The sequence below is a fragment of the Myotis brandtii genome, unplaced genomic scaffold, assembly GCF_000412655.1.
Source record: "Myotis brandtii unplaced genomic scaffold, ASM41265v1 scaffold215, whole genome shotgun sequence".
Lineage (NCBI taxonomy): Eukaryota > Metazoa > Chordata > Mammalia > Chiroptera > Vespertilionidae > Myotis > Myotis brandtii.
Genome location: NW_005358043.1, coordinates 4,949,241 through 4,976,923, shown reverse-complemented (window position 1 = coordinate 4,976,923; position 27,683 = coordinate 4,949,241). Strand labels below are relative to the sequence as shown.

At 35.8% G+C, this 27,683-nt stretch overlaps 1 protein-coding gene across 1 annotated transcript in view; it reads right to left on the bottom strand.

Annotated features, from left to right (window-relative positions):
• The window catches only part of NEBL (nebulette), a 112,049-nt gene that overhangs the window by 55,943 nt on the left and 28,423 nt on the right, over window positions 1–27,683 (bottom strand). The window contains exons 8-13 of the mRNA XM_014539379.1: window positions 17,913–18,026; window positions 12,188–12,292; window positions 10,140–10,247; window positions 6,979–7,089; window positions 4,126–4,236; window positions 1,985–2,095 (exon numbers count right to left, since the gene is read on the bottom strand). Of these exons, the coding sequence (XP_014394865.1) occupies window positions 1,985–2,095; window positions 4,126–4,236; window positions 6,979–7,089; window positions 10,140–10,247; window positions 12,188–12,292; window positions 17,913–18,026 (660 nt within the window). The remainder of the gene's footprint in view (window positions 1–1,984; window positions 2,096–4,125; window positions 4,237–6,978; window positions 7,090–10,139; window positions 10,248–12,187; window positions 12,293–17,912; window positions 18,027–27,683) is intronic.

Sequence of the window (27,683 nt, the reverse complement as noted above, 5' to 3'; positions counted from 1 at the left end):
CACTGACCACCAGAGGGCAGACACTCAATGCAGGAGCTGCCCCATGGTGGTCAGTGGGCTCCCACAGGGGAAGCACTACTCAGCCAGAAGCTCTGAGCCGGGCTCACGGCTGGTGAGCGCAGTGGCAGTGGCAGGAGCCTCTCCCGTCTCCGTGGCAGCACTAAGGATGTCCGACTGCCAGCTTAGGCCCGCTTTCCCCGAGCAGGCCTAAGCCATCAGTGAGACATCCCCAGAGGGCTCCCGGACTGCAAGAGGGTTCAGGCCAGGCTGAGGGACGCCCCTGAGTACATGAATTTTGTGCACCAGGCTTCTAGTTTTTTAATAAGAATGAGAAAGAATTATATGAAGTGACATGGAAAAGGGTCTATAATATTAAGTGAGAAAAGCAAGCACAGAACAAAGTACTAGTACATGTTAAGTTTTTAGTCTGTGTACAAATGTATGTTCCATATATATATATATATATTTTTAATATGCAGAGTATCCCCTTAGGAGACCAGAGTTTGATAGCTCACTGTGACATACACTGACCACCAGGGGACAGTGTGGAATAAAGGAAGGCCCCGGCTGGCAACCAGAAGGCCCCGATGGGCCCTGATCACCAGCCAGGCCTAGGGACCCTACCTGTGCACAAATTTCATGCACTAGGCTTCTAGTATATATATAAATATAAATCTGGAAGGCTCTACAACAAGTTTATAACAATTACTATCTCTCAAGAAGAGACAAGAATTAGGGTCAGGGTGAAAGGAGGTTTGTAAGACTTGTTCAGCATGTATTTCCCCTCTGCCATTTCTAAATGGAACCAATATTGGTCAAGAATTCTATGCCAACCCCATGTTTTTATCTAAACCAATTATGGCCATCCCATCCCCCCTGGCAGTCACTCCCCTGGCAATGAGTCAGCTACCTCCACCCTCCAGATATCCAGAGTGGGAGTCAATCCTGAGCCAGCTCTTCTCACTGCAAGTGCCATGTTATATCTCTCAGAGCAGCTTCACTGAAGCATCTTCATTATCAGCTTGGAGATAAGTAGTGCCCCTTAACCTGTACCCCCAACTTTCTCTTTACATATATTTCTCACAAAATCATCTCTTCCCAACTACTCTCCAATCCACCAACCCTTTTATATTCTTGAAAGTTTGGGGGGAAGTTCAAGAGGTATGGAACCAATTCTGGAGCATATCCTTTGAAAAATACACATATAATCTGACTCCTACAACGTTGTTACCTGATATGTATCATATCATCGCATCTAAGACAAAACTCCTAAATTAACATCCTGTCATTACATGTATTACGCGAAGAGGAAATGGTATTAGACAAAAGAACATGGTCATTGAGGACATATAATATCCCAACCCCAAATGCTGACTCTGTAGAAATTACAGGAATGGTGATGAGGTCAACAGAGGATATTTTGAGGACATGCAACCAAATCACACAGAAATGGCTATCAATGACATGCTAGAGTCTTCATATGTGATTTTCAAATTCTGCTCAGAAAGTTGGAAACAAAAAAAAGGAGATATATGTACTACTCTTTGTAATGTTTTAAGCAATAAAACAAAATTTAAAAGAAAAAAGAAAGAAAGTTGGAAACAGAAATGTCAAGTAGCACATGATCCATCCTTAAAGAAAAAGGAATATGAAAACATTTATCATAGCATAGAATCTAGGCCCTAGATTAACAGGAAATTTGTTGCATTATAGGATAAGGTAAGATGTGTGTACATGCATTTGTGTGTGTTTGTTATATTAAAATGCCTTTCCCAAAATTTTCTTTGATATATTTAAAGGAAATGAGCCAAGCAGAAACTGTAAGTTTTCAAATAAGCATGATGATTTGAAATGGTTTCCATTCCAAACTGTTAAACTAGTCACAGAAAGCTTTGCAAAATTCCAGGTACTAATCAAGTTGCTAATACGATTTGTTAAGCTCTGAAATATGATTCTGTAGGTCTGCATCACTTACTCTACTCACCTCTGAAGCTATCTCTGAAGCTTTTTTGGCATGTTGTATTTCAAGGGTATCAATGCCAACTTGCATTCCTTTCCCTTTAATTTCTGACTCCAGGTCTTTCTTGTATTCTTTCTGAAAAACAGCAATATTTACAACATTCAGACACTCAGGGGACAATCATGTTTGTATTCAATGATACCAAAAAAAAATGGCTTAACATATTTATAAAGAAAAGAAAAAGAAAACACCACAGCTTAGTGCTATGAATGATCACCTAGAACTAGTCTCTGAACCTCTTAGAACTCTCTGCACTATTCTCACTGAAGAAAAGTATATAAAGTTCTGAAGACTTTTACTGTAAAAAGGCAGTGAGAATCTTCACTGACAACTGTCCTGGGGTCTGGAGGACAGGGAGGCAGGTTTAAGTGAGTGGATGCTGTAAAAAGACTGACTTGGAGGCCCTGACAGCTGTGTGACACTGGAATGTTTCTTAACATTTCTGGTTCACTAATATGCAAAATGGGATAATGATTCCTCATGAAGGATCACTGTGAGGGGTATTCAATAACTGACAGCATCTTCTGGTCTTTCACTCCTATACCTATGCACTAAGACCTGATTTATTGCTGCTCTAGTCACCATCTTGCCATTCAACTGCATCTGCCTAGACTCTGCCACTGAGGGTTCAAGACAATTTTTTCCAAATATTATGACAAAGGATTGTATTTGTAAATCTAGGCTGGATATGTCACCATAATAAATGAATTTGTAGAAAAGTATTAATGTAGGAATATGCAATGATAATATGAGCCAAAGATCATGGTGAACAACTGTTGTTTTTGCCTGACTAGCATCCATTCCTCTTTCTTCTGGCAAAAAGTTCCATAATTTTCTTTTCAGGAATTACCTGTAACCCTTCTCAACCCATGCACTTTGGGTTGGTTGATTTTCCTACTCTCCACATATATTTTTAAATCCACTAGAATGCTTTTAATGGTTCCTTTAATTTATTTAAAGAACGGGAATATGGTCAAAGATGAATGTAAATTTTTTAAAACACATAACAACTTAGAATATTTTATACTTAAAACATTGTTAAACTACTTCGGAAGTTAACTATACAAGTGGGTGACCAGGAGAACCATCTGAGGTCATCAGCACATTACAGTCCCCTGACCTTAGACACAATTACTGGGTCAGGTTGTGGGCACAGGATAGAAGCTGATTTGGTGAGAGTCAATCTTTGGACTTAAATTATAACTACAAGAGTTCAGATGCTCACTTCCCACTGGGATTACTGGCCACAAATATAGTTATCTTGTCATTAAGAGGGGCCATCACTTAGAGGCAGCCTCCCAACAGTGAAGCAGCAGAGAAGATAACGGGACTAAGAATGAGGAAGAGAAACATCTGAATTCCAACCTGAAGGAAACCTGATCTTTGGACTTCTCTAGTCAAAACCCAAAACATTTCCTTTGTTGCTCAACCCAGTTTGCGTTGGGTTTCTGTCATTTGCAATCTGACTAACAGGGTCATCAGCAGCAGCATCGCCACAGTTTATTAACAAACGGGTATAAAGCTTTGGATTTTTTTCACTGCTAAATTCAGCTATATTCTCAAAGCACAGTGCCATTGTTTGATACCAAATTTCATGATGTAAAGTGAGCAGTGGCCACTTCCATGTTAATAAAGAGATTTAAGTAGACTCATGAAGTATTCTAGGCAAGGACTGGGAGAGTTGGTTTGTCAGCACGTGAACATTTAAGCTGCAGTTACCACTAGACTGTGATAACACAACTCCCTAATCTTCTGCCTTTTAATTACTTAAAAGATCAAGTTATAGCTCATAAACTTATATTGGTTTATAATATAGATGTGTCTCTAAAATGGGCAAATAGTCATTTTTCTCATACTATATAAAAAGAAGATAATGAGCATCATTTTAAAAAAATCATTGATTAGGAAAAGACTACTAGGACATAGCTACTCATAATCATCTTACACATAAACGTTGTGGAATATATAGAATATATATATTTTATCTATAAAAATATCTATTTTATTTGTACCTATTAAAAAATACAAAATCTTTGAGAAAGATTTATAGATAACAAATCAGCTAAAAGTTCATACATTCCTCGCTGTAAAAGAAATATACTCACCTCACTAGCTATTTCAGATGCTCGTTTTGCTCTTTGAATATCAAGAACTTCTGAATTAAGATCCATTCCTTTCCCTTTTATTTCATTTTCCAAATCTTTTCTATATTCCTTCTATGATATAAAAATAATACAATTTGAAATTTATTGGGAATCTCTTTAATCTTTACACAGTTTTACTTATTTTCTAGAAACCACAGAAAGGAGAAACTATTTCTAGGAAAGAATGAATCAGACTCCTGAGCATTCATGCTCCTTATTTCCCACAGAAAGTTTCTCTTTTAAACATGTTTAGAGTGGCTTCCACTGTTATCAGTCTTTTCCCTTCCATCCTTTCTTCCGATATACTTTGGTACCATATTGGTGCCACATTTTTAAAAATGTCTTTCTTTTAAACGGTGAGGAAGATCTTAGGAATACATGCTTCCTATTTATTTTTTTGAAGTATTTTGCAAAAACTGTCTATAAAATATGAATCACCAAAAGAACATAGTTGAAAAGAATGAAAAATTACAAAATCAAAAGGATTGGTGTAGCCAAAGTTTTAAAAGAAGTTTCCATTTTATTCAAAGCTCATAAAGCTAAATAATTTCCTAATTGGTTAATAATATAATGTTTGAATAGCACCTATTTCAATATTATATTTTAAGTACATCTAAATGTTTTTACTAGCACATGTATAACTTGAGTTTTTTTGTACGAATGAATTTCTTGTTTTCTTACTAACCACATTATGAAAATATCTTAATCCAATTTGACTAAGTTGCACTTATGAAAGATGAAACTTTCTTTAGTGATAAGAAATCATGTTCCAGTTCATTCTAGGTTTTACTTCATGTTATTTTCTCTTTGTATACTATAATGATGTTAGCTGGTCCTCTGCTTAACTAATAGCCTACAAGACATTGTAATGACCTGCATGTAAATTTGGAAAGAGCTCTAAGCGTCAAATGACTTGGAGAAAAGAGTTACTTTAATAATTTGGTTATGCGACCTTCAAGAAGACTTTAAGTAACTGACCTTGATTTCCACATGGACAAAATTAAAATTAAAATACTGATCTACCAATGTTAAAGGCTAATGGTGAGAATCAAATGAAATGCAGCATAAAATGATATTTTGAACACTCTAAATGGCAAGATATATGTAAAAACCATAATAAAGTAAAAAATTCAAAGACTACTTAAAGCTAAATGCTTACACTTAGAAAGGGAAGTTACAATTTCATTAAGTGACTAAAAATACCTTTTTAAAATTAGACACCTCTATAACTTAATTAAAAGATTTTTAATTATAGACTTCTGGACCTTTTTCTATCCTATACATGCTGAATCAATAAATCTCAAAAAAAATTCACTCAAAAAGAGGAACAAAAGAAAAAGGTAATGATATACTATTAAAGTCATTAATGGATTCAAAATAGAGCTCACATTGTCATTTGTATGTAAATTATAAAAGGATCACCCTTTTAAAAAATCACATAAGTAGTGGATATTTCTTATGTTTTTAAAATATGCTTTTATTGATTTTTTAGAGGGAGAGGAAGAGATATGGAGAGATAGAAATACCAATAAGAGAGAAACATCAATCAGCTGCCTCTTGCACGCCCCCTACTGGGAATCAAGCCAGAAACCCGGGCATGTGCCCTGACTAGGAATTGAAATGGTGACCTCTTGATGCATGGGATGACACTCAACCAACTGAGCCACACCAGCTGGGCAAGAGTAAATATTTTTTAAATGGAAATCAATAAGAGTAGGAAGTTGCCACTTGATTAGCTTTCAACTTCAAAATATTTTATAGTAATGAAAGTGAGCAGAGATAAGGTAGCAAAAGAACTCTTCCATAAATTATACACCTATTACAGCCCAACATATATTACAACAGTGAATCACATTAAATGTGTAAAAGCAGTCAAAAGATAAAGCCCAATTGGCACTTCATTTTTTAAATGATGCACTTCTATGTAGGTAATTATACACTCTTATTTCATTGGTTTAAGACATTTCATTCAGGAATAATTTCTTCAGTTCAAAATTCAGCATGAAATGGATGTCTTTAATGCTTTCCCTTAATGTAAAAAGAATCTATTTAAATAGAGAGCTGGAAGAGCTCCAAGTTACTTTGTAGCCATTTAAAAAAAAAATCTACTTGGGGGGGGGGGGGGGGGGGGGGGGGGGGGGTAGGAAGAGATCAACCAAATAAATTGTATGCATATATGCACAATCCATGGACACATACAATATGGTGGAGAAAGCCTGGGGTGGGGACCAGGGTCAGGCTAGAAGGGGTCAATGGGGGTTGGGGGACATATGTAATACTTTCAAAAATAAAGATTTAATTAAAAAAGATAAGACTAAAAAAAAGGAGACAAAACATTTAAACAAGGGATAGACAGTAAGCATGGTATTTCTATTAGATTTGAGGGCCTTAATGCTCAATAAATTTAATACACTAATTGTGAGCCAAATGCACCACTAAATTTGGAGGAAAATCCTGCTGAGAATAAAATAAAAAAATGGACATAAGTTCCTGTGTTCAATATGCTAAATATGTCTTCCCCGACTCAGAACACAAACCACTTATAAGTAATGTACCATATATCCAGACCTTCACACATGAGCACCTTATTTCTAATATCAACTGTCATGAGAATGCTGCAGGGAAGTTTGAGACAAAGCTGGTTCTAATATGGAAATTAAAAACTCTATTAGTAAAGGTCAAAGTGAGGGAAAAAGTAACAGATTAATATCTGAAATTCATTGAATTAATAGAGAAGTGTTAAATAAATACTTCCAGGGTTATTCCTTTAGTTTTTAATTTCTTTTGCAATAACGGTAAATATCAGGATCATACCTCCTTCAGTAAGTTGGTGATGTACTTTACATGTAGAAATTCTGGAGTCTTGTCTAAATCCAGTGATGACCTTCCTTTAATCTCTCTCTCAAAATCCTCTCTGTAAACTCTCTGTTAAATAAGATCACATAATTTTTAAACTAACAACATACTAGTGCCTGTTGAAAAGATATTAGAACAAGAGTCCCCAGAATAAAATTGATATTTTCCTTATGCAATATTACCACCTCAGTCTTCTTATCAACAGGGAAATAACTCCAACTTTATCATAAATTTCAGAATTCTACAAACAGCAGAATCATCAAGTACCAACTCTCTCTGGGAAAGCATTCTGAGTGAGGCTGCTTAACATCTTATGGTCTGTTATTGTTTGACGTCAGCCCATTTGTGGAGGAGAACCAAGAAAGTTGGCTATGCGATTGGACCACCTGACTGGTTCACTCAGTAAAGAGTGGATCCATCCACTGGAAGAAAACTCTGGCAGCATGGAAGCCCATTCCAACCAAAGCAGCATTAATGTTCATGTCCTCATCATCCTTTCCACTGTCTGTGTTTTGTAAATTCAGAAAAGACAATTTATAAAATGTACTGGAGGCAGGAGGGGAAGATTTTCCTTTACTGATTTTGGCATTGAGAATACTTCTCTACCGACTATAGAGTTTGATACGAATTAAGTTACACTGTGAGGAGAATCTTATCTTGAACCTGGGAAATGATTCTTTAAGTAAGTGTTCCCAATAAGAAATGAAAGATGCCAACAGTATCATGGAGAGCCTAAATCCAAACCCACACCTGTCCTTCTGACACTCTGACACCCTTAGGCTATGATTTTCTAAACTCCACACATCTGCAAATCAATAATAACCCACAGTTTATGACTATAAAGACATTCTAAATAACAAAAATATCCATTCATGTGAAATATTTACCAAACAAGAGCCAAAATTTACCAGCTAAATATTTGATTCAAATTGAATCACAAAGATAAAAATAAATTCTGCATGAGATTGCCATAAATGCAAAATGAAAAGCTATTTCCAGGTTCATTATGTACTTATTACAGAGATAGGCAATTATAGAAAGAAATTCTCCATACACAAGGGAGGGTAAGAGAACAGGCCGTCTCCTCACCTACATTTGTGTTACATATTTAACAAATCTAAGAATAGCCAGAGAAAAATCCACAATGGATCTTCCATAAATACTAAAACTAACAAAGCTAGGTAAGAAGTTGCATTGAGAACATTCTGAGTTAAAGGAACTATAGACATACCAAAGAACAATAATGAAAAGTTGTCCTATTGGGCTCAATCTAGGGCATTTCCAGGCCCAAAATGAGTCTTTAAAAAAAGTGAAATATAAATATGTGTGTATTTATATTATTTCAGATACTTCACTTCAAAAAACCCTTCTCTTCTGAAAAACAATTAGTTGACTTAAGTAAGTCATTAAGGAAGGTTGATTATGACTAAAACTGGCCAATATATGACTAAGGAGATTTGTACATTACTAAGGAGGTGTGTGTGTGTGGGGGGGGGGAAGGGGATGGGTACGGGGGAACCTGTAGAATGCTTTTTGTTAGGAGAGCTTTATTTGTGAAACAGAAGACAAATAACTTTTCAAAACCAGATTTAGAGATTTCTTCTAGCACACAGTGATTCATCCTATATCTGGTATTAGAAAAAAGTGAGAGAAGTATAATTATAGGCCATAATAAAAAATGTGAGTGGCTTTTCCTGAGATGATCAACACTTAAGCTTTACACATAGGAGGCTCCCCAAGAAGCTCATGGTCAAGTTGACCTCTTAGTCCTAAACATCAACTCTGCATCTAATTCATTGGTCCTGCATCTAAATACATTTTTCATATCCAACTTTGTCTAACCTGTTTAGACATTTTATTTTTCTAGCATAAAATGTATATGCTAAATTACATAGAATAAATTTCAGACTATAAATCGTTATAGTATAAATTTGGTCCAACGTTATTTTCTGTTGAAAGATTTCTTTCTCCTTAAGCCCTGATAAGCAGAAACATAATGCTGAGCCTAAAAATCGAATAGCCAGTGGCTGTCATTGAAGGGAAACACATCTTAGCCTCTGCAAATGAAGTTCATCCGACCGATTTTATTTTGTCAGTTCTTGATATTTAATTTTCCTTTTGTGCTGTGCAGCCACAGAAACGGTAAAACCCAAGTGCCATCTATCAGACTTCAAGATTTGCCAAGGAAACATGATACGTCGAATGTATAAGCACTTTTTCAGGGCTGAGGGCGCCGTTGAAGTCCTTGTCATCTACACAGTGAAATTTGAACGTGGGGGATCTTTTTCTTTCAGAGGACCATCCTCAATGGAAAAAAAATAAACTGAGCAGTTCATGTAAATTAAGACAATTTAGTCTAATTTTCCCATTGATTTTTTGAGAAGCACATATCTATATGTTTTGGAGTATTTTAACTGGCTTAAGAAGATGAAAAATATACGTAATTATTTTCTCTCCTCTTGCTTGAAGAAAAAATTAAACAAATTAAGATTATTTAACAAGCCAGTCATATCTGAGGGCCCTTTCTCTGAGAAGATGAATTGTAACACCTCAACAAATAGCATCTATAATGTTTATGAAATCCTTATGAGTTTTATTGTCCAGAGTTCTCATTTCTCCTTGTTTTCCTGTTGTTATTAGAGAACAGAAAAGGTCTTGTCCATTGAGCCTTCTTGAAGTGGAGCACTGGGGGTGTGATCAGCTGATACCACTGCCCATTATTTCTAACCTTTTGAAGGAATAATCTTGTTGTACCCACATAATTGGGATGTTGGCTGCAGACAAAACTTTCTGTGTTTGGTGTCTCTTCCCTGCCCCCCAACCCAAAATAGGAAGGAAAAAAAAAAAACCAGGAACAGAAGAAATCATCCTGGGACAAGGCAAAACCAGTGAGGGGAATATGTGGATGAGACTTAGTATAGCTTAAGCGGAGAATGAAGTGGATAAGTGGGGAAAAAACTTATGACTTTGCCCACATGGACACAGCCTATGTTTCCTCGGTCTCCTTGTGCAGGGTCCTCTAGACCCACTAGACATTCTGAACCACTTCCCTGGTTCCTTTCAAATGATAAAACATCAAGTATGTGTTGAACAGTTGAAAACAAACCAAAAGGACTCGCCTCACTCTGCATCTTCTGGGCCTCCTTTGAAGCTTGATATGATGGTGTCTCAACAAATTCAAGCATCGATTTCCCCTTATTTTTTTCATATTCTTCTCTGTACTTAACCTTTATTGAAAAAATATAAAAAGCATATAAAGCTCACGAGCCCTTATGCAAATAGACCAAAGTAAAATAAGTATGTCCCAAATTGATAATTTTTCTAAAAATCACATTATTCTGGTGTTGAAGTTGATCTCTGAGTTCCCTGTAGTTAATGACATACAAAGAAAGAGGTAAGATATATATATATATATATTATGAAGAAACAAAAATAACTTATAATTACTAAATAATGTAGTTCTAGGACTTGAATAAAGTATTTAAATAGCTGGCATGGCATACATAGATACATATCATATACATGGGGCTATATATGTATATACACATATACTAGTATATAGAAAGACAGAGAGAGAGAGATCCTGTGATAGCTGGAATGCCTATCAGTAAAGCATGAACAAGAGGGAAAACATAGTTGTGATTCTCTCTTTTTGTCAAAGGGATGACAGTGTTTTCTGGGATTGCTGAATTTTTCCATAGACATTAAGTAAAACACACATAGAGCTCTTCTGTGATTTCTTTCAGTTTCACTAGGCATTATTTAATAACTAGAGTTCATGCACAGGTGGGGTCCCTCCCAGCCGATCAGGGCCGTCTTGCCCAGTCCCAATCCGGGCCAATTGGGGCCGGCCGGTCACGGGGAGGGACCATGGGAGGTTGGTTGTGGGAGTGCACCGACCACCAGGGGGCAGCTCCTGCGTTACACCCTCTCACAGTCTGGGAGAGAGGGGACAGGGGGCCACAGTGGGAAGGGCTGGGCAAGAGTGCGGAGGATGAGCCAAAACCCACCCCTGTGCCCACCACAGCCTCACAGCCCACAGTTCCTTTCAAGGTGCATGAATTCGTGCACTGGGCCCCTAGTTAATACACACACACACACACACACACACACACTCTCTCTCTCTCTCTCTCTCACAAGGTAGTTGGCTTTTTTAGCAATATTAAAATTATAAAATTAAAATCATAGAAAAGTTTTATGATTCATTTCATTCAGAAATATACTTTCATTTACATTCTATGTTTAATAATTAATAAAATTATTTCTTAAGTTGCATAATAATAATAATTTTAATGATAATTAAATCCAAAAAAATTTTTTCAATACTTAGAACTTTACTGTACCAGGAAACTTAACAAATTTTAAAATTCTTATTTGTAGGCATATTTTTGTTTCAAAGAAGTATGACAGAGTGATCAATGAAAGTGTTTTAATTATAATAACATACTACATTAAGATAAAATTTTACAGAAAAAAATAAAATGAAAATAAGAATGGTAAGAGAAAAATATCAATTTCTATATCCTAAAGAAGAGCTAGTTTGTATATTTTTTAAATAATGGATGTGGGTATCATATCATTATCAAATTTTTGTTCCACAGGATACATTTAGAAGAGTTTTGCAAAATTTAAATTAATAGATGTTGGAATGACATATTTTTCAACTATTGGAACTCAGAACAAAAAAAAATACATAGATACCAACTTCAAAGTGTGCAAGAAGGAAAATATTTTTAAACATTTGTTCGGGGAGTACATAGAATTTCACAATTGAAATAAACATTAATGTAGACTATACTGGCAAGATATAGTTTTACCATTTTCATAATATGAGAAATTATCATAAACTTTGTGCCTGGAAAATTTATTTTGCAGCACAAAATGACAAATCAGTACACAATAAAAATTGAAATCATGAGATTTGATCATCATTTAACGCATATATTGTAAGTTTTAAACTGTGTGGATTTACTGTTATGTTATAGAATGGCTGCACACTGAAACATGATTGAAGCTTCCCAAACTCAATAAATACTGAGAGAAGAGTGTTTGAGGTTTTCAAAAGCAACAGTCACTTTCTCAGGGTACGTGTCTTCAGCAGCTTTACGTTCTTGGTGGAGGCGCACGGCCGTGGGTGGTTAGGGGTCCAGGCTGGGGGGGCACATACCTGACTCTGGAGGATGGCGTTGCCTTTGTGGTGCAGGTGTTCTGCAGCGTCCGAATCAAAATGATACATGCCTTTGTTTTCCTCAAACATTTTCCTATACTCTCGCTAAAATAGAGAACGTGAAAATTAATTTCGAATAAAAGAGGTTGATTAGAGTAACTAATACTTAGGAATGCAAACTGAAAAAACACAAGCCAACAAGAGCCGGAAAGCTCCCATCTGCAGTCGGCTGGTCATGTGGATTTCTAGCAGTGAGCTAACCGGACAATGCAAGATAGACCAGCTCTAGGTGGCCAATGTGAACAGCGTATGAAATACTCAAGAGAAGCAGAGGACAATTATGCTGTAAATACAACATAAAAGACAGTCACAACACTGGGAGTGGCAATGGAAAAGCTGGGCATGAGACTAGAGTACATAGGCAAGGCGAGCAAAATGGAGGCCAGTTGTCCTGTCCTTATCCTAGAACAGGTGTGTGTTTAACAGCATCTCAAAGAAGAAAGAACAGAGGAAAGGAAAGTTGGAGGGAGGCAGACAGAAAGAAGTTGTGTACTTCTCAGCCATGAGGAAAGTGGATGGTCATCGGGACAATGAGAGAGTGAGAAATGATTCAACTAATTGTCCTAAAAGGAGAGGTTAGGGGGTGTCTGAGAGAAAAACTGAGAAACTAGATACAGTCGATTGAATTTTTAGGGTAAAGAAAGTGAATTAAGACTATTTAGATATACAGACAAAACAGTGAATTTGGAAGATACCAGAATGGCTAAGCAAGCCAAATTTGGCAGCTACAGGTCTCTAAATAAAATAGTCACCAATAAGACAAAAATCGCTTCATAATTTTATACTTGGATATTGGACACAGTGATTTTGCCATGTTTGGGAAAGACCTTTGGAAGTAAATGGTAATTCTCAAGGACTCAAGGCTACAGAGACTTGAGCTAAAGTTGGTTGTTCATTAGGCAGTGAGGATTTCAGTGACAATGGCCGCTTTGTGTAGAGTGGGGGAGAGGTAAGCAACATTTGAAAGGGAGCAGGAAAGGTCTGCCATAATGAAACTGACATTGGGTCTTAGCAGATGCTCCAGACATCTGAGAGTAAGCAGGAAGAGGCCCCAGTGCCGGAGATGGGAGGATGCACAGGAGAACTGCTGTTCCACAGAGATACAACAATGGTCCCCAGGGCACTTTCAGGCAATTAGAGTGATGTGTGTGTCCCCAAACTCTAACCAGAATGCAGGAAGAAAAAAAGGCCCCAGGAAGCTCATGATAACATTCACATCATACATCCTAACTGAAGAGAGTTAAAATCAAGAACTAATAAAGCCCAGGATATTATGTCTGGAATAATAAATCTATCCTGAGAAAAGGTCAATGAATATCTTCCCCAAAGCAATGATCTATTTTAGTTATGGAGAATTTCAGAAACTCCTATTTTTTAAAAATTAAATAAGCAAACAAAACCTATTTGAATTAAGATCTGCAAAAGAGCTTTTAGTACTTGCTGTTCCTTATATAATAGTCTCTGTTGCCTCCTAGTGGGAGTTGCACAGAGCAACACACCATATATACTTTTAATTTATGCAAAGTTATAAACTGAAAGCTACTGAAGTTCTATTTTCCAGGGGGAAATGTTCCCTCAAAAATGTAATTAGTATAGCTGCACAAACTCATAAGCACTAATTTCACTCTACACATTAAACATTAAAATTTTAAAAAATGTTGATTTATACTAAAGTCATGTAGAGGTCTTTAAAAACATCCATTTATAACAAACTGACAACTAATTCTGGCAGAATGTCTTTTTATTAAGCATTCTCTTGTTCAATCTTTTAATAAAATTAAGTTGCCTTTATAAATCTACAAAATTCCAATTCTCTTTACATTAAAATTTAAAAGAAGGCAATTCTGATGTACAATAAATTTGAGCCAATATATGATCATACAACTTTAATAAACAGATTGATACCTCAGAGTAATGCATTATGTGACTTAAACTTTTTCTCTTGTGAAGTAATCCTTAAGTCACAATTCTACTATGGGGCAAATGGTCTATAATCTAGGCAAAAGCACCACCTGAACAGAGATTTAAACTTTATAAATGGTATATAAAATAAATCTAATATATGACTTTGTGGGGTTTTTCTGTTGAAGAGATGACAAAAATAATTTATATTAAACTATTATTTTCACCATTATAATAAAAGTCAATATTCTTGAAAAGAAATATTGCCTATGATTGGCATATATTCCTCCACCTACCAAGTTTTTTCACTACCAAGATATTTTTATTGGCATATTTACACATGAATCCTCATGTCCTAAGGAAATTTAACCCAAGTATGGATGAGGAATAGTCAAGGGCAAAATGCCATTGCAAGGATCAAAACCGGACAACGACTGAACATGAGCAAAGCAACTCAGAAAATAGACACGTATTGAATGTAGAAGCATTCCTATGAGTCATGGGGGGAAACCTGGAACTGAAATAAACACTCAACGAGCAGAGGAATGTGTGCAGAGGTGTACAGATGAGCATGTTTCCTGGAACAGCTAGAAAGCGTGAACTAAGTGTCCTGGGACTGAGTCTAATTCTGGGCCTGACAGCCCTCTAACCTTCATTCTCTGTTCAACAGACTGAACAGAATGATGAGCTGCTTTTCCTTCAAAAAAAAAAAAACACTGATCAAAATTATCTGCGAGTATGAATTATTTACATGCACAGTGCATTGCAAAAGGAGGACAGCATGGGTGGTGGAAAAAGGAGGATCACTACATAACGAACACAAGTTTCAATACATCAAGCCAAGGGTAGACATTTTCAAACCTGAACTGAAGCTGTATCTCATTATTTAATAATTTGGGAACCAGCTCGGCCAGTGTGGCTCAGTGGTTGAGCATTGACCTATGAACCAGGAGGTCACAGTTTGATTCCTGGTCAGGGCACATGCCCAGGTTGCAGACTCAATCCCCAGTAGGCAGTGTGTAGGAGACAGCCAATTAATGATTCTCTCTCATCATTGATGTTTCTATGTCTCTCTCCCTTTCCTTTCCTCCCTGAAATCAATAAAAACAAAATATTAAAAAAAATAGTTTGGGAACCAGGTTTTAACGCAGGTCTTTTAAATCTATGACTATGGGCACATCTGAAGACAACTCTTTTCACTTTTCCACATTCCTTGCCCAACATACCTTCCATCTGACCTGTACCTGGCCCAAAGCAGGTATTCAATAAATTTGGATAATTTGAGTGAATGGGTAAGTGAGTGATTATTAAAATAGACGTAGAATAACCTGAGGTCAAATTAGAGTTCATCACCACCATGGGGCATGCTAAGATGTAGGAAATGGGGGCACAGGTGAGCCAGATCACCAGCTATGAGCACCAGTGACATCACCAAGTGTTTGAAACAGCATTCAGGAAGTGAGTGCTGATGGAATGACCCACTTGGGATATCCAAACACTGTCATCAGAACATGAAGAAATCACCCTCCACTCTTAGTAGCTCTGAAGAAAATTGGGAACCTTTACAAGAACAAAAGTAAAGTGTGAAAGCCTTTAGGATTTATTTTCAGAGAAAATACAAATTAGACTAAGACAATTTTTTATGTCACTGAAGCCTATTAAACATCAGACACTCTGCTCTGGCCTGCATAAAATGAAAGATCTGTCACTTAAGAGTCTGAAGCCTTGAACTGAATACAGAAGAAGAAGAAAGGAGAAGAAGACAGAAAGAACTATGAAGTGTAGTTATTCAATAAGAAAGTTTGCATTCAAAAGATATTAAAGGGTTGGCGGGGGGAGGGGGGAAAAGCCCTTTGTAAAGCAACAGCTTTGGTGGGACATAAGCGAGCAGACCACTACTTTTCAATGAGTTAGTTATTCAGGGAACAGTGATGCCCGACCACACCTAAGGAAGCAGGTGCGCTCAAGAGCACTGCAGGCACAGTGGCTGGAGGAAGCCACACCACACCTACTGGTACAGCTACCACAACCACTTACTCTGCTGAGCATTTTGCTGACTTTCAAAGCATGGTCTAAAAACAAGGTTGGGAGATCCGAAACTGGATCATGCATATTTTGAATGTCTTTCTTGTACTTCACCTATGAAAATAACATGGAACACAATACCATCTAGGAGGAGAAAATATGCTTTTGCATTATTGCCATTATCATGTTTAATATATCATAAAGTACTAGTTAGTGGTAAACTGGCAGATGAATTTGAACATAGCCACTAGATGGTGCTCATTTACTACTGAATGCACTGTAAAGAGTTATTTCTAAGGACTTGAATATATTTTGATAATTCTTTTTTTGTTTGTTTTATATATTAAAAAAGGGGTGATGTAAGCAGAATCGAGTAAGTTTAATGGAAATTCTGCTTGCAAAACATAAAGAGAAATTGCTACTGTATTTTGATTGTGCTTTGTGGCAATATAGAAGCTTCTAGTATTTTCATGCTATTGCCATATAAATCTTTTTACCACCTGCTTTGGAAATATAATAATATCAGTAATAATAATAATAAAATATTAAAAACAGAAAATGTATTGAGCACTTACTCTGTGCCAAACACTTTTCTAAGCACTTTATATGTACTGAATATTTAGTCTCCATAACAACCCCAGTACGTAGGTACTTTAAGTATCTCCCATTTCACAGATGAGGAAACTGAGGCACAGGAAGATGAAGGTATGATATTAAGAGACAGAGCAGGATTCAAATACAGGCAATCTGATTCTAAACCTTGTGTTTTCAGTACTATGCTCTAGGTTCCTTTAAGTATATTACAACTCTATTTGCATTATGTTTTTACCTACACACACACACACACACACACACACACACACACAAATACATAAAAAAGAAATCATTTTGATATTCCCAGTGGTCCTAAAAGACAGAAACACCCTTTTCAATTTCTGGTGACAAACAAAATAACAATATTGGTTAATGAACACAAATAACAATACCTTGTAAACATTAATGAAAGTACGATATAAGTGCCAGGATATGACAGAAGTTTCAAAGTGTAAATGACCTAACAAAGCAACAGTTCAACAGTAATTCATCTTAATGTTTGAAAGGGTGCTCTGTACATCCTGCAACTACAGCAAAATGATCAGTTTCTTTCTATGTTTGCTTTTATACTCTGCCTAATTCTAATAAAAAATAAGACATTTTTTTCTTGTAAATTTGAACTTGATTATTTTAAAACACATGAAATGAAAACAAATCTTGTGAAGAAGTGTTACATCATTTACAAAATGGATAAGAAAGGAATTGTTAGCCATTACAGGTACAATTTCTGAAAATGTCTTTATGATAAACTAGCATGTGCCAGGTAGCACTTTACAATTAGCCTCCTTTCATGGGTATTGTTATATGAGTTAACTACTATAATAATCACTAATTTATGATACTGCACTCTACTTTTCTACGAGCTCTGCAATCCATTTCTACTCTTGATCAGACATAATGGTCTTATTAGCAATACTATTCTTATATAAACTAATTAGTATTAGTAACTATTAATAGTAAATAAAAATAATACATTAATTTCTCAAAAAAAAAAGCTTCAAGAAAATATGCTTCAGTGCTTCAACTAAAATTGGTTGGAAATTACATGGTTTTGTTTCATTACAACACAGCCAATTCTGAGAAACCAAGAATCAAAATATATTGAAAATAATTTCCTATGAATTATAAGCCATGGGACACTTACATTGCTTGCCAGCTCAGTGGCAAGCTGGCTTTGCTTAAAAGAAACACTTTCAAGGGGATTGTAATGATGTTTCTTATCCTTCATTTCATTATCAAATTTTTCTTTGTATTTAATCTGCCATAAAAGAAAAAACAGGATAAATTTAGTAGCACATTTATCATTACACTTTCGAAATAGCACATTTGACTTGTAATTAGATCAGATAAAAAGCTACCTTAAAAACGAATGATAGCAAAGTTTAAAATTCCTCATATTTTCATACATATTAAGTTTAATTAGGCATAAATTTTTTATTAAAAAAAACAACCTCTACTTGAACACTGATCCTAAATGCAATTAGGCATGAACTCAAATCCTATTAACAAGAATATGCACTGAATCTCAGGATTTTTAAATATCACTTTCCATTTCTGCATTCCTATAATCTATGATTAATTAGAAATTTAGACCATAAATGAATTAAAGTTTTCCACATTTAGAAAAAAAAAAGATCCTAAGCCCCAGAATTTGAATATGAATTTTCCTGAGGGAATTGTTCCAAATATAAAACATGCTTTGTATCATGGTTTTTCTCACCATTTCCCATTTGTTCAAAAACTCGTATTTAGGGACTATACTTTCTAACGTGTCCTGGCTCTAATTAATGTCATTTTTTGTTCCTCTGCTTCAACTCCATAGTTGTATTCAGCAGTAAAATTAATTCTAACATTTATTCTAAATTATTTTCTTATTTTTATAAGTAATCTTAGGGCAACCAAAGGAAGATTATCAAGTTATTCTACAGAACTGTACTTTGCTCCATGGATAGAGGAAAATAAATGTATGCTAGGAGAACTAACTATATAGACACAAGTTCTTTACCAAAAACAAACAAACAAAAGACTAACTACTCAAATTTCACATCCCCTTTGATTCCTGTAGCCAGGAAAGGATGCACAGACTTCAAAAGCAAATGTAAGCTGTTTTGTTCTCTTATAACATTTTTACCGTTATAATTCTTATAATATTTTACAACATTCTCATAATGTACCTTTATGCATACATAGTAAGGTTGTGCCTTAAAAGAGTGTTTATTAAAAAGTAATTTGGAGATGGCTATTTTAATTGAGTCTGTGTTGTCTCTCTGAGGGACATGTGTCTGGAATCTATGGAAGAGAGCTAGTAAAATTTTGATAGGAGTACTTTTGGAAAATATTTCAAGACGCCTTACAGCAAATATTTTCTGTTGTGGTTCCATTTGCCAATAAACTTTCTGATATTCACATTACCATTTAAATTCAAGCAAAACCTCATTTATTCTAATTATTTGGTGAGGTCTCCCTAAAACAAGAAACGCTCTGAATTAAAAGAAATTATTGTATGTCTTGAAATTGTGGACAATATCACCAATGAAATAAATTTGGAGCTCATTCACTATTTTCCACAGTAGCTGGCACCAATGGAAAAATTTGCCATATTTGCCCCTGCCCTAAACACACAATTTCACTGTCTTTGCACCCTTAACACCCATTTGCTAGGGAACCTTCAAGATATTTTAATTGGTGATTGTGTTTCTCTCTAGCTTTTTAGTGCCTAACCTCTATTCCCTGGACAATGACGGTGGGCTCTCTTAACTGATTTCCCCTTGAATGGAACTCCTGACTCAGCCATACTCACCAACACTCTCCACTTACTTAGTAAAACATTCTGACTGTCGCCCGTGGTGTCCAGAACACTCTTGGCTGGTAGCTATTTAACTAATCAGCTGATCCTACTGTGTATTATGGGCTTGCACCAAGTTTTCTTTTGATTATGCATATTCTCCAACCCCAGGCACCATGAGTGTCTTAGTTATGTATCAGCTAAATGGCAAATACAGGTTATGTAATCCTTGTGCCCACAGAGCCCAGCGTACTTTCCTTGTGCACCATATCGTCCCAGCATGACTACACTAGAAACACAGGCAACACAGAGGGGGTGTGACTTGGAAATTAACCTGGTAATTTCTCATGTCATTAAACCTGGCATTCACTCTTCCTGAGTAAAGGTACCTTTCTGAAAAGCAGTAACAATCCAAGTTGTAATAATTCCTTCCTTCCTCTACTCATTAAACATTGAGCCTGTGTTGAGTTCTTACCTGAGGATGGGAACAGTGATATGACCCAGACACACTCTGTGAAGACTGGTGTCAGTCATCTCTCTCCAAAGCAAATCTGATTGAATCACACACTTACAAATGGTTTAGAAGTAAGCTCCAGCATTTTTGCTCCCATTGGTATGCTGTAATCCAGCTGTACGCTGGCTAGGAGTCAACTGAGTTTGTCCCCCATCCTGTTTATGCTAGTTGTACTTATTATAATTACATAATTTAATTTAATGTTGTGAATACTGGCAAATTTACTGCAAAAAGAGTTTTATTATCTTTATGAAAACGATGTTATTTCTCTGAAAGACTTAATGAAGGCAATTACAAATTCAAAGAAATTGTTGTTAAAATAAGGGTGGTCAGGACAACCAGAAAAGCCAGGAAGGGGCATAAATATCTAGAAGATTCTAGAGCTCAGATAGATTAGCAATATATCTTTTTAAAATGTCTTTCAAAATTCAAATCATAAACAATGCAATATGAGTATGATTTGCAAGAAAAAAACAACACAAAACTCCAAACTGAAGATTCATTTATGAAGAAAAAGACTTGTCACTACATCAAAATGTTGGTGAAATAAATGGGCACATATGTGTTCTGTGTTAAAATAAAATGTTAAAATAGATTTTAATGAGAACTTTATTTTTGAAGATTTCTACCACTGTTTTGCATTAGGCTACACACCTTAAAACTTGAATTTTAAAATGCTGTCTAACCTTTCCAGGTATTCCTGTAGTGTGGGACTAATTATTTAAAGTACACCTGTCATTCATACCCTTATTAATGAATGTAATAATGAGCAAAGGGTTGTGAAATTTATCTTACTCTAACCTTCAGTACTCTGCATGATTTGATTCAAAAGTGCCTAAGAAAGAAAAATGCAAGAATTTCCCTCATTAATTAGCCACAAAGTAAGATAACTGCATTATATTAAAAAATGCATTTACTAGACACTGACACCCAACCATTTCTTACCTCTTTCTGTAAGGATTGCACATAAGTGAACTAAGAAAATAGCCAAATGATTTAAGTGGTTCCTATTGCTCACCTTCTGACTGTTAACTCACAAACTACACCTGCATACCCAGCATTCTCTCCTATTTTCAACACACAGTTCACACATCTGAGTGTCTACCTCTTCATGCACACTCGCATCTCCTAAGGGATCAAGGCAAAGTTTTTCTTTGATTATAACTGGCGACTCAAACATGGAACAAAGGATCTCCAGTTTTAAGACCATATGAGACAAAAAGAGGTGTTGAGAGATTCTGCTGTGGTTTTAAGACACAATGTTATCTCTTACCTAAATCAATTATTTCGGAAACAAATAAAAGTTACTTATACCTATGACTGATTTTATTTGAATGATGAATATTATATCTTATGGTGCTGATGTTTACCAACGTTTTGTTGTTGTTGTTAATCCTCACTCGAGGATATATTTTTTCCATTGAGCTTTTTTAGAGACCGTGTATGGGAGGAGGAGAGGCAGAGAGAGAGAGAAACATCGATGTGAGAGAGACACATTGATTGGTTGCCTCCCGCATGTTCCCGGATGGAGCCTGCAACCAAGGTACATACCCTTGACCAGAATCAAACCTGCAATCCTTCAGTGGGCGGGCTGACGCTCTAACCACTGAGAGAAACTGGCTAGGCTACCAACTTTTTAAAAATGTGGATAGGTATTTAGGGTTAAATGTCTTAGTGTTTCTAAAAAAATTTAACAGACTTAGCAGGACTTTCAGAGACCACACTCGGAGAAAACACTGGAACTGTTAAATTACAATGATGTAACTTAAATTAGTTCTTTAGTGCCGCATCTGCACAAGGCAGTGTTTCAACAGTCTGAAGACGGACTTCTATACCACAAGGGAGTATAGGCTTCTGACATCTATGGCTCAGATTCACAATGAGTCAGAAAAGGCAGAAAAAAGCAGACCCTGAACAAAAGCTTTTCATCATGACTAAAGGAACAAATATTAGGAAAGAAATGGAAAATGTGATAAGTATAGCTTAATTATTAGTGAAAATGACAAGTAAACAGATAGCACAATGCCAAATATCTATAGGCATTAATTCCTTCCAATACTGGATAAAACTGAATTGGAAATACTGTCAAGCAAGAGAATAAAATAGATTTTTATGTAAAACTCATCATAAAATCAATAACATTTTAAGTCTGAATTTTAGACAAGATAACATTTCTATCCTCACTTTCATAACAAAATAATATCTTACTGATTTTGCACCAAATGTGGATGATCTCAAGAAATTTGTTGAACATATATATATTGAACACCTAATCTATGCCATTCTATAATGGTGGATTAAATACATATAAACCCTGTCCCCACAGAGCCTACTGTGTGGTAAATAAAGTAGATATCTAAAGCACACATATACATATATATGAATATTAAAATTTATGTTAAGAACTATAGAAAAGAACAGAGAGAGTGATACTACTTAAGTTGGCAAATCAAGGATGTGACATTTAAGCCAATACTTGGGTGTGAGAAGGTTGGTGGACAGAGTACTTGACAGGAAGGGAAATGAGACATTCTTTAAACCAATGACTACCCCTTACAATTTAAAAACAATGCTTATTATTAAATGTTAATAGAAATCTAAAATGTGATTTTTTTAGGTTTAAAACACATTCTTATCAATACAGCAAATGAAATTTTAAAAGAAATACTAATTATTATATATAATACAAAAATTTTCCTTTGATATTACAAACTAAAGAATCCCATTCATTATAGATAAATTCCAAGAAATAAATTAAGATGATATATGAATATATTAACAAATTAACTGCTCTTAGAATTTTTAAAGATGATTTTAATAGTTCTTACACTTAACGTTTGAGACACTCATAAATACACCAATCTCTTCATTTTGGCACATAAAATTTACTTCATTTTTTTACTGATTTTCTTTTAATTACTTGACTATAATGTTATGTTTCTCCTAAGTCTTAAAAAAGGCAACTTTACAACTATGGGAGCAAAACTATTGTACACAAGTTAACATAGGAAAAGTCTGCTATGTAATTCCATTGCCTTTACCGAGTCCAAACCCACAGCTCAGTCACAGATAAAAGGGGAGAATTCTGCCACTGGCTTTCTCGTTCTCATCCTTACATCAGGCAGGTCTTATCCCTCCTCCATGAGCACTACCTCATCATCACCTTCTCTCACACAAGCCCTCTGGTATTATCTTGGTCTTTTCTTCCTGCATCCTGCTCCCACTTTCCCTGTTTTCCTAAATCATTTCTTTAAAAAACGCCTTCCTAAAGCATTTCCTTCCTATGTATTTATTTGCCTTTGAGTGCCCCTGTATAAACAATCTGTCATTAGTTTAAAAGCAAGACAATACATGATTTTCACAGTTGTCAATGAAAATAAGAAACTGCACCTTCTGCCCTTGTTTCTAGTTGATACACCTGATAAAACAAATGCAACATCCTGAGTTCACTCCAGAAATCCTATATATTCATCTTAACAGTTTTCCCCTTTTCTGATGATCTTATACCATGAGATCAGTAAGAATTTCCAGGAAAAAATAAAGATGATATAATGTGCACATTACAATTTGCTTAAGTACCTGATCATCTGTTGCTAATGATTGGAGATTTTTTTTTATAACTGCCTTAAAATTCATGTAGAAATCAAATGGTAAGATTTGGGGTGACTGAATATAAAATGTGAAAATAAAAGCTCAGACATCAAAACTTTCTTCAAAGTACCTTCAAATAAAATTGTGAAGGAGGGAATTTAAGACCAGCATCTAATAGCCAATGTTACTATTCCTGCTTCATTCTGTATGTGAATTCATGTCAAAATATGAAGTGGAAAACGATTCTGAACGCCTACTGCAAAATCATGCCTATGAAATTATGTAGTGTTTCTATGGGCCAGGCAGCCCTTGAAGTGCTTTACTCACAGTAGTTCACTTAACCCTCACAACAACCCAAAAAAGTGGGGATTGCTGTCACACCCACTTTACCTTTGAGGGAACTACAGATAGAGAAATTAAGAATGAATCCAAGGTCACTTAACGAGCAAGTGGCAGAAACAGGCATTCAACTGGGGCAGTGGTTGGCAAACTCATTAATCAACAGAGCTAAATATCAACAGTACAACGATTGAAATTTCCTTTGAGAGCCAAATTTTTTAAACTTAAACTATATAGGTAGGTACACTGTTATTAACTTAATTAGGGTACTCCTAAGGCTTAGGAAGAGCCACACTCAAGGGGCCAAAGAGCCGCGTGTGGCTCGCGAGTCGTAGTTTGCCGACCACGGAACTGGGGCAGTTCAGAGCCTATTTCTTAACTACTCAACCAAACAATACAGTTTTCCTAGAATCTGCTGCTTCTCCTAAAAAAATGAGAGGGGGGGATCTTTGCCCCTAGAAAAGGCTGAAATCATAAGAAGTCAGGTAGTTATGCTAGAAATCTAAAGCAATACCAGAAGTGTTGCCAATACTTCCCGCCTCTTCAACAGGCATTATTGGGAATGAGATACACTTCCAGCCCTGATGAGAATGTCCCCAGTCTCTTAGTATAGCATCAGCCTCCTGAGTCACAAAGTTGTTTAGTAAGTAAAAGTGCCTTGAACTGTAAACCAATCAATATGAGACACTTACATTTGGGCGTCCCTGACTTGTCCCTCCCTCTGTCTCATTTTCACACCACGGCCCTCAAGTCTTTTCAGGTCTGTCTACTCTGTGTGTGGATTGTCACGGGAATATCCCAGCTGGCCTCTAGAACTTTGGCCTCTTGTGAGGCCAGCGTTTCCTGCACAGTGTTGCCACATTAACCCGCCTTAAATACTATTTTCTTCACAACGCTTCTCTGCCCAAAATTTTCTGTGCTAAAGCTTTTCTCACCTGAAAGTTGAGGCTACGTGAAAGATGACAGTTAAAATGGTGAGAAGTTATACTGGGGCTTCTTTTCTGAATTCATCTCTAAAAAGCTCCCCCTCAACAAAACAACAAGAATGCCCACTGCATGGGAGAACATATTTGCCAATGTTATCACTGATAAGGGTTTAATCTCCAACATTTACAAGAAATTCATACAACTAAACAACAATTTAACACTTTAGACTTTTAGGAGTTAATGTTTTAAAAGTCAGTGTTTTCTGTACTACATGTTATACATATGTAATTTTGCTTTTAAAGCGTTCAAAATTAATCCTACTTTCAAGGCAAATATTAAATAAATGAGACCATTGTGGTGTTACTCTTTGAAATTTTTAGTAGAGTGAAATTCCTGTATTCTAGATATCTCATTAAAATTATACTTCAATCAATATAATAAAATATTTATGCAAAGAAGAAACTTAATGGCAAGTACAGGTTTCATTTGTCCTTATTGGAGTTTGGTTTAAAAGGAGACTAAGCAGAAGTTTCTTTTTGGATTGTGAGAGCTCTAAAATTTGAATAGTTCATAGCAGCACAATTTACAATAGCTAAGATTTGGAAACAGCCTAAGCACCCATCAACAGATGAGTGGATTAAAAAACTGTGGTACATCTACACAATGGGATACTACGTGGCGGTAAAAAAGAAGGAATTCTTACCATTTGCAACAGCATGGATGGAACTGGAGAGCATTATGCTAGGTGAAATAAGCCAGTAAGAGAAAGATAAATATCACATGATCTCACTCATTTATGGAATATAATGATAAACATAAACTGATGAACAAAAACAGATCCAGAGACAGAGAAGCATCAATCAGACCGTCAAACCTCAGAGAGAAGGTAGGGGAGGGTGGGGGTAAGGGATAGAGATCAACCAAAGGACTTATATGCTAGCATATAGGCCTAACCAATGGACACAGACAACAGGGGATGAGGGCATGAGTAGGGAGGGATGGGGGGTAATGTGGGGATATGGACACATATGTAATAACTTAATCAATAAAAAAATTAACATTAAAGAAATAAAAAGCTCCCCCTTTTTACATTCCAAAATCCCTACTCCAATCTGTAAGTATGGCCTGAAGTCCAAATGAATAAACACTGCCCATTTATCATCACACAGCATCTCAACTCCTCCGAAATTCCCGTGGTATTTATGACCCACATCTCCTTGCTAGGTCATCTGCCTCTGGTGTCAGACCTCTCTCCTCTTTCATGCACATTCCCAAACTTTATTTGGGGTCCTCCTCTGAGCACAGCTTTCTAAGTCCAACTGAGCTCAAACCTACCTTCCACACAAACCTTTCTAAGTACACCACCCTCAATGATGTCCTTTCCACACACAGAACAAGATGGTTTACAAAACATTTTGTGTTTACTTTATTGCATTTCCCTATCTACAAATAAATATGAACATTTTTTTCATGTTTACTGTCTATTTATATTTGCTCGTCTGTGAACTGCCTATTCACCTCCTTTGCTCATTTTTCTACAGAGTGGTTAATCCTATTTTTTCAATATGAAAGAACTTTTGTGTATTCCAGATATTAAAATGTTGTCATCATATGCATTATAAATATTTGAAGAACACTGCTCTTCTTTTTATACTTAAAAGCTCTCCCTGGCTGATGGTTAGAGCATGTACCTGGGTTGCAGGTTCTGTTCCCGGCCTGAGTCAGGGCGCTTGCAGGAGGCAACCAACGGATGTGCCTCTCTCACATCAATGTTTTGCTCTCTTCCCTTTTGCCCCCTCCACCCTTCCTCTTTCTAAAAATCAACAGAAAAAATATCCTTGGGTGAGGATTAACAACAACAACTACAAAAATTCTCAGATACTACCTTCTCCATATGATAAACTCTTACCATTTTATGTTTTTCAGTTATAGTTTTACTCATTTACATCTCTTCATGGTGAAATGTAATTAGGACATTTGAAACTTGAAGAATGGATATTTTCAAAGTTGAAAGCACTTTAAGCATATAAAACTTACTGTATGATATATTGTTGACTTTGCAAATGTTATCTTTTTTCACTGAAAGAATTTTAAATTGTTTTATAGTCAAGTACATCTATTTTTTATTTATTTTTTAAAATATTATTGAATTACATATGTCCCCTTTTCCCCCCATTGACCTCTTCTAGTCTGCCCACCCCCCACCACCTCCCGCCCCATCTCTAGTCTTAGTTAAAAACAACTCTGTTATCTCTATTTGATATGTATGGTCTCCTGGGTTTTCTTTTTAAGATTTTAAAGTTATTTTATTGTTTACATTCACATAGTTAATCCATCTGGAATTCATTTTTTATATGGTTTAAGGTTCAGATCCAATTTTATTTTTACCCTGATGGATGACCAGTTATGTCAGCACCATTTATTAACTAATCCAACTTTTTCCCACTGACTTGAACCAACACTTTTATCATATATTAAGTTTTTATACATATTGGAATCCATTTCAGGATTCCCTTTTCATCCTACTAATTATTTATCTCTTACTATACCAATCCCATATTGATTTAATTTCAGTGGTTTTATATTATGCTATGGTAACTTATAACTTAAGTTCTCCCTCACTGGTCTTCATTTTCATACTTTTAGAGCTATTTTCAGGCATTTCCTTTTCATTCAAACTCTAAGATCATTTTATCCATATTTTTTCAAACCTGTTGCAATCTAATAAAAATTGCATGACATGTATGTCTATGTATGTA